The sequence below is a fragment of the Tasmannia lanceolata genome, unplaced genomic scaffold, assembly GCF_043159265.1.
Source record: "Tasmannia lanceolata isolate RefF3 unplaced genomic scaffold, GAP_Taslan_0.1 ptg000016l, whole genome shotgun sequence".
NCBI classification, from domain to species: domain Eukaryota; kingdom Viridiplantae; phylum Streptophyta; class Magnoliopsida; order Canellales; family Winteraceae; genus Tasmannia; species Tasmannia lanceolata.
In genome coordinates, this window is record NW_027518693.1 from 4,731,899 (window position 1) to 4,750,242 (window position 18,344).

The following is an 18,344-nucleotide window of genomic DNA, read 5'->3' on the forward strand; positions in this document are numbered from 1 at the left end:
TTTGTAGCCTTGTACATTTGTGAGATTCGTCTTGCAGGTGTATGGCGCTGTCATGTCCTACGCCCAGGGTGGGGTTTGGGGCGTGACAGTTCCCCAACAAGCTGAACTTAGTGCGTGTGTAAAACTTAACAAGAGAGAAGAAGAAGTGTGTAAAACGTAGTGCGTGCATACTTGTGAAGGCACAAAACCATAGGCACACCAAAGAAATTGCAAAACTTGAAAGCTCTCTTTCAAGAACATGAATATGCACTCTTTGATAAAAAATAACATGAATACAATTTGGGAAAAGTGGAAGTTCTCCATTTTTCTTTTTTTTCCATTCACGTGTAAATGTTTAAATACGTAAGTACTTTGAATAAAGAAAGACTCATAAGATATCTACTACTTTGTATGATAGATAGATACAACCTCTAGCTAAACTACCCATTTCAATAAATCTCTTTCCAATCGATTTAGTCAAACTACAAAAACTAAAAGACTTCCTAAATTAGAAAGACTCTAGAGAGTGTAGGTGGTGATGACGTTTGAAGATGACGTTCACAGGTATTTGAAGAGAAAGCATTTACTTCATCTTCTTTCTCCCTGTTTTCTTAAATTGCTAAATATTAAAGCAGGAAAAAAGCCCAACACAATCAAGGATATCAAAAAAAGGAAAAAATATCTTACATGATTATCATTATATAACAAACAAATCATGCATATTCATTGAGTGCTCTACTTTTGGATCGAGAGCTTGCAAAAGGATGGTCAAAACTCTATAGAAGCATTATTCCATCACATTCAAAGGGTAAAAAACACAATTAGTGGAATAGTTACTACTTAATAATGCTTGCGTAATCGGGTTTTTTAAAACCTGAATTTCTCACTTAAAATTCAAGAAACGCTGTCAGGAGTGGACAGCATACATCAGCTTGATCATTTACCCTCTCTTACACTGTTTTCAAACTAAAAACCTAGATTCTAAAATCCGCATATCCAAACGGCCCCTAAGTCATTAGAGAGAGAGAGAGAGAGGCATTCACATTTTCTTCTCCTAGATGGAAATTGATACATTTTCTCTTTCTAGAAGGTACCCATCTTTGATTTTGGCAGTTAGACTTCTCTATAGTTTAAGAGTTTCCTAGGCTGTGAGCGTCAAGGCAAGGCAGCTTCGACTCTCCATTATTAGCTGTCCATATATTAAATTTAAATTAAATAGAACGTTCTTAGAAGTTAGAAGGGAAATTGAATCTGCACCACCTTGTATTGATAACGACGCTCTTCTCTTATACAAGATAACACACGCTCTGCCAAGAGCTCAAATGTATTTGTTATTTTGTTTGCCTCATCATAAGTGCACCTTAGTCTTTAAAACCGAGTTTACCTCAGCTTCAAAAAGTCATTGTCCATGAAAAGTCTTATTTACTTAGTGAAAGCAGAAATTTTGTTGTTCAACGTACAAATTAATTATTCAAAGAAATGATAAACAAATGTTGCCTTGGAATAACATGGAGGACCTTGACTCGCACACCACCAGAATCGAGGGTAGGATGACCAATTGATATCACCGTTCATCTTTGGCATGTTGAAGATAGTCTGAAATGGACTGATCCTAACCGTTGGATGGAGAGCTTGCAAATGGATGGTCAAAAACTATAATTTATAGAAGAAAAATAACGTCATGTTCTAGAAACAGCATTCCATCATACTCAAAGCCTCAAATGTGCTTTTTTGCCCCCGAGGTGATCCAAAGTGCACCTTAGTCTTGAAACTGAGTTAATTTTCACGACATTACAAAGACTGGAGGAAGGAGTCTTCCAATTTGTGCGTGAAAAGTTCTTTGTACGTGGGAAAAGAAGTTTTATTTTTCAAAGACATGAAACACAAATGTTTCCTTGTAATAACATGGAGGACCTCGACTCGCACACCTCTATTCACATGTCATAATTTTTCCATTTTTACCTCCCCATAGAGATCAATATAAATAGGGGCTAAGCTCTTTTGTACAATCACCTTCAATTGGATGCCCTTTGCTCTTCAAACAATTTCCTCGTTTTACCCTTTACAGGAAAAAAATATGACTTCAGACCCTTCACAAGCCCTCATCTTCTCCATCGCGATCGTTGCGATATCTTGGATCGCATGGATGATCAAGAAATCCATAAAGGGGAACACATCGCCTTTGCCTCCGGGTCCACGTGGGTTACCATTGATCGGTAACCTTCCGTTTCTCGAACCCGAGCTCCATCGATATTATGCCAAATTATCTGCCATCTATGGCCCCATCTTCAAGCTCCGACTCGGCAATAAGCTGTGTGTTGTATTAAGCTCCCCGTCCATGGCGAAGGAGGTCCTCAAAGACCATGACACCACCTTCGCCAACCATGACATGCAAGCTGCGGCACTTCTTACTGCCACTTATGGTGGGTCCGACATTGTGTTGAGTCCCTATGGTCCAGAATGGCGCATGCTCCGCAGGGTTTGCATCCAAGAGCTTCTCAATACTGCTAGCCTTGACGCCGGTCGAGTCCACAGACGACTACGGGTTCATCAGACCTTGAGCGAAGTGTATGCCAAAATTGAAACCCCGGTTGATGTTGGTGAGAAGATAACTCAAACAATCTTCAACACCATGACGAGCACCCTATGGGGTGGCACACTCAAGGGGAATGAAGAGACTAGTGTGGCGTCGGAGTTTCGGCATATCATGTTGGAAATCGGGGAGCTCATTACACAACCCAACATTTCTGATCTATTTCCTCTTCTAGCCAGATTTGATATACAGGGCGTCCAACGTAAAGCAAAGAACCTCATGTCATGGTTCGATAGGATATTCGAATCTATCCTAGATCAACGGATGAAAATGAATGCAGAGGTAGGAGAGGCGAATCACGACATTAGCATGAAGCAAAACAAGGATTTCCTCGATATCCTTTTGAACCTCAAGAATAAAGAGGACCCCAAAACACCATTGACAATGACACACATCAAGGCCTTGTTGCTGGTAATTTTCTATACTTAATCTATGAATATTTAGGGCTCGTTTGTTTCGGATTTTAGAATCAGTGTTGAGTCCAAAACCGATTCAAGGCAAAATCGTGCATTTAATTTGATAGTTTTAGAACCGATTTTGGACTCAAATAGATTCTACATCCCAAGCAAATAACTGACTGTTGTGATGTAGAATTTATCAGAGTACAAAATGATTCTACACCTCGGAACAAACATCCGATTTTTCTAAGAATCGGTTTTATACTAAAATTCGATTCTCAAAACGCAAAATAATAGTGGTTTTGCGTCTTAGGCATTCATATAATTTATGACCGTACATTAAGGCTCATGTGTTTATTTGATTTGTGGGTGCAGGACATGGTAGCTGGGGGGGTCGACACAACATCAACCACATTAGAGTGGGCCATGGCTGAAATGATGCACAAACCCGAGATAATGAAGAAAGCTCAAGAGGAATTAGAATCAGTAGTGGGGAAGGATAAAATTCTTGAAGATTCCCATTGTGCTGAATTGCATTATTTAGAAGCAGTGGTGAAAGAAGCACTACGTTTGCACCCTCCCAATGTTTTCTTGATCCCTCACAGTGCAATTGAATCATGCGTGGTGGGTGGATACACCATCCCAAAAAACACTGCCATCTTTGTGAACTTATGGGAGATACAGAGAGACCCTTCCCTGTGGGACAATCCCTCAGAGTTCATTCCTGAGAGGTTCTTGAGTAGTGCCACTGCAGGTAATAAATGGGATTATAGGGGCAATGATTTTCGTTATTTTCCATTTGGGTCAGGGAGGAGGATCTGTCCAGGGATCTCTTTGGCTGAGAGGTCTCTAAAATATGTATTGGGTTCTCTCTTGCATTCGTTCGACTGGAAATTACCGACCGGAACCAAGATCGATCTTGCGGACAAGTTTGGCCAGGTGATAAAGATAGCAAACCCCGTCGTTGCTATACCCACGCCACGATTATCGAACCCGAAACTCTACGATCTGCTCTTAAAAGAAGAACCATGATGATATTAATCCAGTAATGGGTGATTGTTGTCTTGGGGATATATGCCTTTTGTACTCTTGTATTGTAGTATATCTGAATAAATAAATTTATTTCTTTAATTATCAATAAAAGTCCTACAATCATTTAGCTTCTCCCTTCAAATAAATTTTATGCGCCTTCTAATCGTGTTATCATTTAATTATTTTACTTGACACATGCATTTAATCATTTAACTAGTAATTATCTATATAAAATTTATGTCTCCACTCAATCATCTGTTGTACAATCATGAGAGAGAGAGAGAGAGAGGAATATCTGTTTCCCAATTATTATTTTAGTTTCTCTTTCATTTCATTGATAAATCTAAATAACCAGAATGAGTTTTTATTTGGTGCCCGACCATCAAGTCTCGTGTGGGCCCCACTAAAAATATCGCACCTAAAGGCCCAATTTCTTGTAGTGTTACTATTTGAGAGGCTGCTGTTGGATCAAACATCAAGGGTGGTATTCTGTCGTACCACCCACACAGGACTTGTTGCTCGGGCACCATATAATTTCTCATAACCTTATATGTGGAAGAGTTAAAGAGATATCAAACAATAATTTCATTTCGTCACGTCGTTTGATAGAGATGTCTTTTAAGGCAAGCACTGTTTTAGTTATAAAAAATGATCATGTATGGTATGGACCCATCGCCATGTCTATGGTGATTGAGTCCGTGAATATTGTTGTCCATCACAAATCTGGCCTATTTCTCTTGTCATCACTCCCATAGGAAGATTCAAGACCTTTGATCTCTCATGGCGAAAGACAAATCTTTTAAGATATCTTTAAGCCGTTGGTTTTTGCATTCCTTAATCTTGCAATAAAATCCTTGTTCTATTCAAAGAATTGAAATATCTTCTCAGACGAGTTGTTAAGGAAAAGATGACATGAACCCACGCCAACGTGGATGAGAATTGAGTCCATGAATAATATTACCTATCACAAGTTGATGCAGTCCTCGGAGCGTGGAAATAAGAAATAAAAAACATGGTAGTTCCAACATCAGTTGCCCATATATATTCATCTAACTCCACTCCCTATTTAGAATGACAGTTTTTACACCATAACCATGGATACTTTGTTTTACATCCACTACTGAACATACAAAATTCTAACAGCAATGCACAAATGATTTCCAGGTTAAAATAAACCTAATACAAAGGAAAGAGAAAAAAGAAAGTAAACTAAAAATAAAACATCTCCCTCTCTCTCTCTCTCAAAATATTTGGAAAATTCGCTATCTCTAAAAATATATATTTCCAAACTTTCAAAAAAAATTAGTTCCTGTAAATACCCAAAAATACCCCTCACTTAAATTTTCGTCCCCCTCTTGAAAAGAGGGGCATTTTTGTCTTTTCATGTTTAGGTCAGATTAGGGCTTCCTAATAAAGCCTATAAATTCATCTTTTTGTGGCTAAACAAACCCTAAACGTTTTATTAAGCCCCAGAGATAGAAATCAGAGAAAGAGAAGGAGAAGACCGAGGAGATCGCGATTTTTGAGTCGAACCCGCGAGTCCAGGTAAGATCTATGATCTATGAAAGATTTGAATAGTTAGAAATCCTAAAACAAGGGTTTGAAAAGAGAAAAGAAATAAGATCTTTGATTAATATGAATTAGAAATAAGAATATTTGGGTTGATCTTGAGTTTTCTTGGATCCGATGTTGATTTACGATTCCAAAGAACTCAAAATCAATATATATGAATATGAATTCAGAAACTAGAACTTTGGAGATTCGACGAAGAATCTTTGGTGATTTCTTTCTTAAATTATACTTATGGAATTCGGAGCGTAAAATCAGATTTAATGGATTCCTCTCGTCGATACGAATCTATCGGATCCGACCTCGCGCGTTTTGAACCCCAAACAAAGGAGTTATGGCCGTTTTAGTGAAAAAACGGTGGAAAATCGCATTCAGAAGAAATATGGATCCGCGCGTGGGGCGGACGTCCGGACAAATGGCGGACGTCCGTGAGTACCAAGTTTGGCGACAGACGGATCCTCGGACGTCCGTAATTCTCGGACGACCGGAGCGACTTATTTTTCCAAAACTTCGAAAATTCATAACTTATTCAAATGGGCCCTTATTTGTCACTTATGTTCTGTTTAGATCAGGATATTGAATCATAGTCCGAATTAAGAAATGAATCGAACATCTTTGAGGTACGTAATAACGTACTACTTTGGGTATTATAAACCATTCTCATTTGAATCAGTATTGACTTTGGAAACCTGTACTGATACTTTGAACTTCTGAATTAGCTTTGAGTCCATCATGCTATTTGTTTCACCTACTGTTACTTTTCTGAAGGTTTTAAATAACTGTTCTGAAATACTGTTATGAACATCTGTTCTGAACTCTGAACCTGTGAACTATTTGTTTGAACTTTGAATTTTCTGAACCATTTGAATATGAACCTTGAACATTTGGAACACTTCTATGGAGGCTTGGATAATTTCTGGACCCTGCAATATGGGGGTAAAACATTTGGCAACTCTGGACCAATCGTGGGGGTAGTACACTGAAACTTCTGGCCCGTTAGTGGGATAAAATGCTGGCCCTGTCGACTTGTATCTGAACTTCAGGAACTGATTCCGAACACCGTGGACTGTCGGTGTATAAGCAATAACATGTTTTCTGAACCATGCCGATGACTCTGAAGTGTATTTGAATTCTGAACCTTCTGTACATGAACTCTGAAATCTCCGACTTTGATCCGATCTAAGATTCAGAATTTAGAACCATATTTGACATGCACTTATCACTGTTTATGCCTAACGAATCAGTTAAGACCTTTGAACTCAGTTTTGACTTTGAGTTTCTGACCCTATTGAATCCTGACATGCTAGACTGTGCTTAGAGTAGTGCTTTATTATGTACCGAGCTTTTCAGCTGACTGTGGTTATTTAATATTTTTCAGGTCTTGGCCCTCGTGAAGATAACGAGGAACATGACGCTTAGCTTTGGATTTGGACTCAGAGATTTAGTTTAGTTATTTCAGTTTATTAGAAAGTGAGTACGTGAATAAAATGTAAAGACATTATTATTTATTTGTTTGACTCTTTGGAGAAGAGATGAGATTTGATTTGACTCTGATGGGTCCGCATTAATCATTACTTTGATATTTTAGTTATGAAATGCCAGGTTATTTTCTGTTATTGCTTTGTAGCCTTGTACATTTGTGAGATTCGTCTTGCAGGTGTATGGCGCTGTCATGTCCTACGCCCAGGGTGGGGTTTGGGGCGTGACAGTTCCCCAACAAGCTGAGCTTAGTGCGTGTGTAAAACTTAACAAGAGAGAAGAAGAAGTGTGTAAAACGTAGTGCGTGCATACTTGTGAAGGCACAAAACCATAGGCACACCAAAGAAATTGCAAAACTTGAAAGCTCTCTTTCAAGAACATGAATATGCACTCTTTGATAAAAAATAACATGAATACAATTTGGGAAAAGTGGAAGTTCTCCATTTTTCTTTTTTTTCCATTCACGTGTAAATGTTTAAATACGTAAGTACTTTGAATAAAGAAAGACTCATAAGATATCTACTACTTTGTATGATAGATAGATACAACCTCTAGCTAAACTACCCATTTCAATAAATCTCTTTCCAATCGATTTAGTCAAACTACAAAAACTAAAAGACTTCCTAAATTAGAAAGACTCTAGAGAGTGTAGGTGGTGATGACGTTTGAAGATGACGTTCACAGGTATTTGAAGAGAAAGTATTTACTTCATCTTCTTTCTCCCTGTTTTCTTAAATTGCTAAATATTAAAGCAGGAAAAAAGCCCAACACAATCAAGGATATCAAAAAAAGGAAAAAATATCTTACATGATTATCATTATATAACAAACAAATCATGCATATTCATTGAGTGCTCTACTTTTGGATCGAGAGCTTGCAAAAGGATGGTCAAAACTCTATAGAAGCATTATTCCATCACATTCAAAGGGTAAAAAACACAATTAGTGGAATAGTTACTACTTAATAATGCTTGCGTAATCGGGTTTTTTAAAACCTGAATTTCTCACTTAAAATTCAAGAAACGCTGTCAGGAGTGGACAGCATACATCAGCTTGATCATTTACCCTCTCTTACACTGTTTTCAAACTAAAAACCTAGATTCTAAAATCCGCATATCCAAACGGCCCCTAAGTCATTAGAGAGAGAGAGAGAGAGGCATTCACATTTTCTTCTCCTAGATGGAAATTGATACATTTTCTCTTTCTAGAAGGTACCCATCTTTGATTTTGGCAGTTAGACTTCTCTATAGTTTAAGAGTTTCCTAGGCTGTGAGCGTCAAGGCAAGGCAGCTTCGACTCTCCATTATTAGCTGTCCATATATTAAATTTAAATTAAATAGAACGTTCTTAGAAGTTAGAAGGGAAATTGAATCTGCACCACCTTGTATTGATAACGACGCTCTTCTCTTATACAAGATAACACACGCTCTGCCAAGAGCTCAAATGTATTTGTTATTTTGTTTGCCTCATCATAAGTGCACCTTAGTCTTTAAAACCGAGTTTACCTCAGCTTCAAAAAGTCATTGTCCATGAAAAGTCTTATTTACTTAGTGAAAGCAGAAATTTTGTTGTTCAACGTACAAATTAATTATTCAAAGAAATGATAAACAAATGTTGCCTTGGAATAACATGGAGGACCTTGACTCGCACACCACCAGAATCGAGGGTAGGATGACCAATTGATATCACCGTTCATCTTTGGCATGTTGAAGATAGTCTGAAATGGACTGATCCTAACCGTTGGATGGAGAGCTTGCAAATGGATGGTCAAAAACTATAATTTATAGAAGAAAAATAACGTCATGTTCTAGAAACAGCATTCCATCATACTCAAAGCCTCAAATGTGCTTTTTTGCCCCCGAGGTGATCCAAAGTGCACCTTAGTCTTGAAACTGAGTTAATTTTCACGACATTACAAAGACTGGAGGAAGGAGTCTTCCAATTTGTGCGTGAAAAGTTCTTTGTACGTGGGAAAAGAAGTTTTATTTTTCAAAGACATGAAACACAAATGTTTCCTTGTAATAACATGGAGGACCTCGACTCGCACACCTCTATTCACATGTCATAATTTTTCCATTTTTACCTCCCCATAGAGATCAATATAAATAGGGGCTAAGCTCTTTTGTACAATCACCTTCAATTGGATGCCCTTTGCTCTTCAAACAATTTCCTCGTTTTACCCTTTACAGGAAAAAAATATGACTTCAGACCCTTCACAAGCCCTCATCTTCTCCATCGCGATCGTTGCGATATCTTGGATCGCATGGATGATCAAGAAATCCATAAAGGGGAACACATCGCCTTTGCCTCCGGGTCCACGTGGGTTACCATTGATCGGTAACCTTCCGTTTCTCGAACCCGAGCTCCATCGATATTATGCCAAATTATCTGCCATCTATGGCCCCATCTTCAAGCTCCGACTCGGCAATAAGCTGTGTGTTGTATTAAGCTCCCCGTCCATGGCGAAGGAGGTCCTCAAAGACCATGACACCACCTTCGCCAACCATGACATGCAAGCTGCGGCACTTCTTACTGCCACTTATGGTGGGTCCGACATTGTGTTGAGTCCCTATGGTCCAGAATGGCGCATGCTCCGCAGGGTTTGCATCCAAGAGCTTCTCAATACTGCTAGCCTTGACGCCGGTCGAGTCCGGTCGAGTCCACAGACGACTACGGGTTCATCAGACCTTGAGCGAAGTGTATGCCAAAATTGAAACCCCGGTTGATGTTGGTGAGAAGATAACTCAAACAATCTTCAACACCATGACGAGCACCCTATGGGGTGGCACACTCAAGGGGAATGAAGAGACTAGTGTGGCGTCGGAGTTTCGGCATATCATGTTGGAAATCGGGGAGCTCATTACACAACCCAACATTTCTGATCTATTTCCTCTTCTAGCCAGATTTGATATACAGGGCGTCCAACGTAAAGCAAAGAACCTCATGTCATGGTTCGATAGGATATTCGAATCTATCCTAGATCAACGGATGAAAATGAATGCAGAGGTAGGAGAGGCGAATCACGACATTAGCATGAAGCAAAACAAGGATTTCCTCGATATCCTTTTGAACCTCAAGAATAAAGAGGACCCCAAAACACCATTGACAATGACACACATCAAGGCCTTGTTGCTGGTAATTTTCTATACTTAATCTATGAATATTTAGGGCTCGTTTGTTTCGGATTTTAGAATCAGTGTTGAGTCCAAAACCGATTCAAGGCAAAATCGTGCATTTAATTTGATAGTTTTAGAACCGATTTTGGACTCAAATAGATTCTACATCCCAAGCAAATAACTGACTGTTGTGATGTAGAATTTATCAGAGTACAAAATGATTCTACACCTCGGAACAAACATCCGATTTTTCTAAGAATCGGTTTTATACTAAAATTCGATTCTCAAAACGCAAAATAATAGTGGTTTTGCGTCTTAGGCATTCATATAATTTATGACCGTACATTAAGGCTCATGTGTTTATTTGATTTGTGGGTGCAGGACATGGTAGCTGGGGGGGTCGACACAACATCAACCACATTAGAGTGGGCCATGGCTGAAATGATGCACAAACCCGAGATAATGAAGAAAGCTCAAGAGGAATTAGAATCAGTAGTGGGGAAGGATAAAATTCTTGAAGATTCCCATTGTGCTGAATTGCATTATTTAGAAGCAGTGGTGAAAGAAGCACTACGTTTGCACCCTCCCAATGTTTTCTTGATCCCTCACAGTGCAATTGAATCATGCGTGGTGGGTGGATACACCATCCCAAAAAACACTGCCATCTTTGTGAACTTATGGGAGATACAGAGAGACCCTTCCCTGTGGGACAATCCCTCAGAGTTCATTCCTGAGAGGTTCTTGAGTAGTGCCACTGCAGGTAATAAATGGGATTATAGGGGCAATGATTTTCGTTATTTTCCATTTGGGTCAGGGAGGAGGATCTGTCCAGGGATCTCTTTGGCTGAGAGGTCTCTAAAATATGTATTGGGTTCTCTCTTGCATTCGTTCGACTGGAAATTACCGACCGGAACCAAGATCGATCTTGCGGACAAGTTTGGCCAGGTGATAAAGATAGCAAACCCCGTCGTTGCTATACCCACGCCACGATTATCGAACCCGAAACTCTACGATCTGCTCTTAAAAGAAGAACCATGATGATATTAATCCAGTAATGGGTGATTGTTGTCTTGGGGATATGCCTTTTGTACTCTTGTATTGTAGTATATTTGAATAAATAAATTTATTTCTTTAATTATCAATAAAAGTCCTACAATCATTTAGCTTCTCCCTTCAAATAAATTTTATGCACCTTCTAATCGTGTTATCATTTAATTATTTTACTTGACACATGCATTTAATCGTTTAACTAGTAATTATCTATAACAAATTTATGTCTCCACTCAATCATCTGTTGTACAATCATGAGAGAGAGAGAGAGAGAGAGAGAGAGGAATATCTGTTTTGTGGCTAAACAAACCATAACCGTTTTGTTAAGCCCAAGAGATAGAAATCAGAGAAAGAGAAGGAGAAGACCGAGGAGATCGCGATTTTGGAGTAGAACCCGCGAGCCCAGGTAAAATCTATGATCTATGAAAGATTTGGATAGTTAGAAATCCTAAAACATGGGTTTGAAAAGAGAAAAGAAATAAGATCTTTGATTAATATGAATTAGAAATAAGAATCTTTGGGTTGATCTTGAGTTTTCTTGGATCCGATGTTGATTTACGATTCCAAAGAACTCAAAATCAATATATATGAATATGAATTCAGAAACTAGAACTTTGGAGATTCGACGTAGAATTTTTAGTGATTTCTTTCTTAAATTATACATATGGAATTCGGAGCATGAAATCGGATTTAATGGATTTCTCTCGCCGATACGAATCTATCGGATCTTAACTCGCGCCGATATGACCAATTGATATCACCGATCATCTTTGGCATGTTGAAGATAGTCTGAAATGGAGTGATCCTAACCGTTGGATGGAGAGCTTGCAAATGGATGGTCAAAAACTATAATTTATAGAAGAAAAATAATGTCATGCTCCCAAAAACTATATAGAAACAGCATTCCATCATACTCAAAGCCTCAAAAAATACATTTAGTCCAATAGTTACTAGTGCTTGCTCAATCATGAGTTTTAGGCCAATTTTGAATCTAGGTAGGACCCACAAATTGGACAACACTATTTCATTAGAGGGAGAGACAGAGGGAGGGAAGCATTCGCATTTTCTCTTCCTAGAAGGGTTATTATCATTCATATTTTTCTTTCTAGAAAGTAATTGATATTCCCATGTTTGATTTTGGCACGCACAGTCCTCTTTAGTTTAAGACTCTCCAATGCTGTGAGCGCCAAGGTAACGCGTCCCCGTTCTCATATTGGTTGCCCATATATTAAATTTTAAATAGAGGGTTCTTAAGGGGAATTGTATTTGCACTTCCTTGTTTTCATAACGGCACTCTTCTTTTGTTTTCATAACGGCACTTTTGGTTGCCCAAAAGCTTAAGCTGTTGGAGCAAGGCATTATTTATTCTTGTATACTTTAATACTCCCCCTCACATGTGCCCCCCTCTTTTTAGGGTTGGCCTACAAGTGACACATGCGACCCCTCTTTGGGTTTGGCCATTGCATGTGGACTTTGCTACCAAAGAGGTTTGAACCCATAACATGCATGGCTATGGCTTTGATACCATGTGAAACTGACCCCAATTACTCCAAAAGTTTAAGCTGTTAGAGCAAGGCGTTATTTATTCTTTTGTACTTTAATAGCTTTTCAAACTTTTGGCCATTTCCCCTGCTTAATTTAAATCTGCTTAATTTCCCATTAACTTGGATGAACAAAAATATAAAAACAATAATTGAGTAAAGTAGACCCAAACGTGTTGTTTCAGACTTTCGTCCATTTTCTTTACACTGTTTTTCATTCCCTTGCGTAGGCTGCAACTTGTAAATGAAATAAAATAGAAAAGGGCCAACCCTTTAAGTTTTCTTCATTCCACTCTATTTCCGTTCTTGCAATCAATTTTCACGCTTAATTTCGTCGGTACCGAATTGCATCACCTTCTAAAACTTGGCTTCGGATCCGTTCGGAGGAAGTTCCTCCGGTCCCTTGCTAATAGTGTAATAGCAAGGGGTGTGGAAATATCAAATCCTTTTTGAAAATAAAAAGTAGCCGTGGACTTGATATTTCCATACTCCCTCTATTAGAGGGTGCTGGAGGAACTTCCTCGATCCAAACTGTTGTGAAGCCAAGTTTTGTTCTTCTATGAGTGAGGAGATGAGTAATTAACTCAAGATGAGTTGGTTCAACCAATGCCAAGTCCGTTTGGAAGGATCCAAAACAATCAGAGAAGTCTGGCATATGACGTATCTGGAAAGAAATTCGGTATCGCCGCCCCTATTACCAATCAATACAAGTCATATGCATTTAATTGGAATAAACTATGAATGCCATCACAAATCCTCCGCTGAAAAATGAAGACCAAGTCTGGAGCTCCGTGAAAAAAGCCTTTATCGGATGTGAACTGATGATGACATACCTGATGACTTATGCCTTATCATAGCATTAGTCTACCATTAACTTAAATGGGATGACTTATGCGTTATCATAGCATTAGTCTACCATTAACTTAAATGGGTCTTGAATTTATTGCATTTGAGAGAGAGAGAGAGAGAGAGAGAGAGATTACCGAAGGCAGGAAGCTTTGCCCATATATGGTTGAATAACAAAAGAGAGAGATTCACATTTTCCCTTCCAAGAATGGAATTGGTATTAGCATTCACATTTCATCTCTCTAGAAGACAATTGATATTCCAACGTTTGATTTTAGAGGCACACCCTTCCCTCGAGTATATGACTTTCCTATGGTGGGACGTCATGTTAACATGTCACCTTGCATGACTTGGTTGCACATATTTCATTGTTTTGATAGTTTGCTCGTACACATATAAATTGTTGCTTCTCAGCAAAGAGAGAAAATATTGGTTGACCCAAATAGTTGAATAAAAAAATACATCTCAAGGGGGAAAAAATGCTAAAATAGATAGTTTTTTTTTTAAAAAAGGGTGATTCAGAGCCCTGTGATCATTTTTTAATGGGTGGAAGAAATTCCCCCCTCTTGCTTCCGACGATAGTTTCAGTAGGTAGAGATTACGACCATCTAAACAAACGGTAACATAATGACCTTACAAGTTAATGGGTTCAAACCTTGCCAACTCTCTAAATAATTCAACATTCAAAAACATTTTTGTATTCAAATAAGACTACGCGTATATAAGATTCCAAAGAGAATTAATGTCCCCTAGACGGATTATTATCATTCGTATTTTTCTTCCTCTTAGTTTAAAGACTTTCCAACGCCGTGAACGCCATGGTAACGCGTTCCAGTTCTTCTATTGGTTGCCCATATATTAAATTTTAAATAGAGGGTTCTTAGAAGGGAAGTTATATTTGCACTTTCTTGTTTTGATAACGGCACTCTTCTCTTTATATTATAATAGAAATAGTTAAAAATGGTTATTATAGATTATAGTGTATTTCGAAAGAGGGCCAATTTTCACGTACACATGAGAACTCAAATGTGCTTTTTTGCCCCGAGGTGATCCAAAGTGCACCTTAGTCTTGAAACTTAGTTAATTTTCACGACATTACAAAGACTGGAGGTAGGAGCCTTCAAATTTTTGCGTGAAGAGTTCTTTTTACGTGGGAAAAGAAGTTTTGTTTTTCAAAGACATGAGACACAAACGTTTCCGTGTAATAACATGGAGGACCTTGACTCGCACACCTCTATTGACATGTCATAATGTTTCCACTTTTACCTTCCCCCTAGAGATCAAAATAAATAGGGGCTAAGCTCTTTTGTACAATCACCTTCAATTTGATGCCCTTTGCTCTTTAAACAATTTCCTCGTTTTACCCTTTACAGGAAAAAAAATATGACTTCAGATCCTTCACAAGCCCTCATATTCTCCATTGCAATTGTTGCGATATCTTGGATCGCATGGATGATCAAGAAATCCAGAAAGGGGAACACATCGCCTTTGCCTCCGGGTCCACGTGGGTTACCATTGATTGGTAACCTTCCGTTTCTCGAACCCGAGCTCCATCGATATTATGCCAAATTATCTGCCATCTATGGCCCCATCTTCAAGCTCCGACTCGGCAATAAGCTGTGTGTTGTATTAAGCTCCCCATCCATGGCAAAGGAGGTCCTCAAAGACCATGACACCACCTTCGCTAACCATGACATGCAAGCTGCGGCACTTCTTACTGCCACTTATGGTGGGTCCGACATTGTGTTGAGTCCCTATGGTCCAGAATGGCGCATGCTCCGCAGGGTTTGCATCCAAGAGCTTCTCAATACTGCTAGCCTTGACGCCGGTCGAGTCCATAGACGACTACGGGTTCATCAGACCTTGAGCGAAGTGTATGCCAAAATTGAAACCCCGGTTAATGTTGGTGAGAAGATAACTCAAACAATCTTCAACACCATGACGAGCACCCTATGGGGTGGCACACTCAAGGGGAATGAAGGGACTAGTGTGGCGTCGGAGTTTCGGCATGTCATGTTGGAAATCGGGGAGCTCATTACACAACCCAACATTTCTGATCTATTTCCTCTTCTAGCCAGATTTGATATACAGGGCGTCCAACGTAAAGCAAAGAACCTCATGTCATGGTTCGATAGGATATTCGAATCTATCCTAGATCAACGGATGAAAATGAATGCAGAGGTAGGAGAGGCGAATCACGACACTAGCATGAAGCAAAACAAGGATTTCCTCGATATCCTTTTGAACATCAAGAATAAAGAGGACCCCAAAACACCATTGACAATGACACACATCAAGGCCTTGTTGCTGGTAATTTTCTATTCTTAATCTATGAATATTTAAGGCTTGTTTGTTTCGGATTTTAGAATCAGTGTTGAGTCCAAAACCGATTCAAGGCAAAATTGTGCATTTAATTTGATAGTTTTAGAATCCATGCGTTTTAGACTCAAATACGTTCTACATCCCAAGCAAAGAACACACTCTTGTGATGTAGAATTGATTTGAGTACAAAATGATTCTACACCACGGAACAAACATCCAATTTTTTAAAGAATCGGTTTTAGACTTAAAATCGATTCTTAATATTCGAAATAGTAGTGGTGTTGTTGATTATATGCAGTCTTAGGCGTTCATACAATTTATGGCCATACATTAAGACTCATGTTTGTTTGATTTGTGGGTGCAGGACATGGTAGCTGGCGGGGTCGACACAACATCAACCACATTAGAGTGGGCCATGGCTGAGATGATGCACAAGCCAGAGATAATGAAGAAAGTTCAAGAGGAATTAGAATCAGTAGTGGGGAAAGATAAAATTCTTGAAGATTACCATTGTGCTGAATTGCATTATTTAGAAGCAGTGGTGAAAGAAGCACTACGTTTGCACCCACCCAATGTTTTCTTGATCCCTCACAGTGCAATTGAATCATGTGTGGTGGGTGGATACACCATCCCAAAAAACACTGCCATCTTTGTGAACTTATGGGAGATACAGAGAGACCCTTCGCTTTGGGACAATCCCTCAGAGTTCATTCCTGAGAGGTTCTTGAGTAGTGCCAGTGCAGGTAATAAATGGGATTATAGGGGCAACGATTTTCGTTATTTTCCATTTGGGTCAGGGAGGAGGATATGTCCAGGGATCTCTTTGGCTGAGAGGTCTCTGAAATATGTATTAGGTTCTCTCTTGCATTCATTCGACTGGAAATTACCGATGGGAACCAAGATCGATCTTTCGGACAAGTTTGGCCAGGTGATAAAGATAGCGAACCCAGTCGTTGCTATACCCACGCCACGATTATCGAACCCACAACTCTACGATCTACTCTTAAAAGAAGAAGCATGATTATATCAATCCGGTAATGGGTTCTAGCTTCAGCTCTATTATGTATTGAACCATGATTGTTGTCTTGGGGGTGTGCCTCTTGTACTCTTGTATTTTTCAATTTATTTCAATAAAGAAATTTATTTCTTTAATTATCAATAAAAGTCATACAACATTTTGCTTCTCCCTTCAAATAAATTCTATGCACCGTGTATCGTGTTATCATTTACTTATTTTACTTGACACATGCATTTAAATGTTTACTTAGTAATTATCTATATAAAATTTATGCCTCCACTCAATCCTCTGTTGTACAATCATTGAAGAGAGAGAATGAGAGGAATCAGTTGCCGAATTATTACTTTAGTTTCTCTCTTATTTAATAGGTAAATCTTAATAGGGAAAAGTGAGTATGAGTGGCCCATCATATAAGCTTACATGAGGTGATGGCAAGAAAAACCGTGGGCCCATATTTTTGGCGTGATCCAAACCATTAGTTTGATAGGCCCTGACTTAGATAGGGTGTGCCCAAAAAATCAGCTCCATAGATCATCCCATCCCTTCAAATTGTCGAGGTGAAAAATTTGCCCATTTTCACGTCGACAGTTCGAAGGGTTGGGATGATCCTATGGAGCTATTTTTTGGGCACATCCTATCTATGTCAGGGCCTATCAAACGAATGGTTTGGATCACGCAAAAAATATGGACCCACCGTGTTTCTTGCCGTCACCACATATAAGCTTATATGAGGGGCCGCTCATACTCACTTTTCCCGTCTTAATATCTTATAATATAGAGACTATCGTCCAATGCTGAGGTGGACAACCTCGTCTTCGTCCCAAATCTGATGTGGCAGCCGACTCAGCCCAATTCCGTTTCCTTCTGACAATTAATTTACTCTTGGTATCTTATAAAATTAAACGAATTTGATGGTAAAAGTGAACTTTGATGGTGCATGCTTTGGCAACCCGGGCCCGGCCGGGTTGGGCGGCTTATGTCGTAATGAGAGTGGCGAAGTTCAGTGGGCGTTCTTCGGGTCCATTGGGGTTTGTGATGCCTCGAGGCAGAAGTTAAGGCTGTTTTTTTTTTTTTTTTTTTTGGCTTTGAGGCCCAAGGACAGGGTTTGGATTTGGAAGTTATTAAAATTGAAAAGAAATTGAACTTTGATTAAAGGACAAAACAAATGAGTGGAGCAATGGTAGGAGTTTTACCCTTGGGTAGGGATTGTGAAAAAGACTACAAAAAATCGGTCCCATCAGAGATCTCAAGGGACCGTGACCAAGGCATTGGGAGATCCGATCTGAAGGGGATCCATTGACAATATTAGGAAACAGATCTCTCTGATTAGATTATGTTTTATCCATTTGTACAGTATTTGTCTGGCCATTGGAATCCGAATGCTCATGGTCATGTTTGGTAA

At 39.1% G+C, this 18,344-nt stretch overlaps 2 protein-coding genes and 1 pseudogene across 3 annotated transcripts; all 3 read left to right on the forward strand.

Moving 5' to 3' along the window:
- The first annotated feature begins 1,998 nt into the window (after positions 1 to 1,998).
- Positions 1,999 to 4,138, forward strand: LOC143848682 (cytochrome P450 monooxygenase 76AD131-like). The gene is made up of 2 exons (XM_077357675.1): positions 1,999 to 2,983; positions 3,346 to 4,138. Exons 1-2 carry the CDS (start codon positions 2,003 to 2,005, stop codon positions 4,000 to 4,002), a joined length of 1,638 nt encoding a protein of 545 aa, XP_077213790.1. The 5' UTR covers positions 1,999 to 2,002; the 3' UTR covers positions 4,003 to 4,138.
- Positions 4,139 to 9,199: 5,061 nt separating this feature from the next.
- Positions 9,200 to 11,331, forward strand: LOC143848701 (cytochrome P450 monooxygenase 76AD131-like; annotated as a pseudogene). The gene is made up of 2 exons (XR_013235449.1): positions 9,200 to 10,184; positions 10,547 to 11,331. The product of XR_013235449.1 is annotated as a cytochrome P450 monooxygenase 76AD131-like (transcript).
- A 3,482-nt stretch (positions 11,332 to 14,813) lies between these two features.
- On the forward strand, positions 14,814 to 17,088 carry LOC143848581 (cytochrome P450 monooxygenase 76AD131-like). The gene is made up of 2 exons (XM_077357545.1): positions 14,814 to 15,912; positions 16,289 to 17,088. Exons 1-2 carry the CDS (start codon positions 14,986 to 14,988, stop codon positions 16,943 to 16,945), a joined length of 1,584 nt encoding a protein of 527 aa, XP_077213660.1. The 5' UTR covers positions 14,814 to 14,985; the 3' UTR covers positions 16,946 to 17,088.
- Positions 17,089 to 18,344: the final 1,256 nt, after the last annotated feature.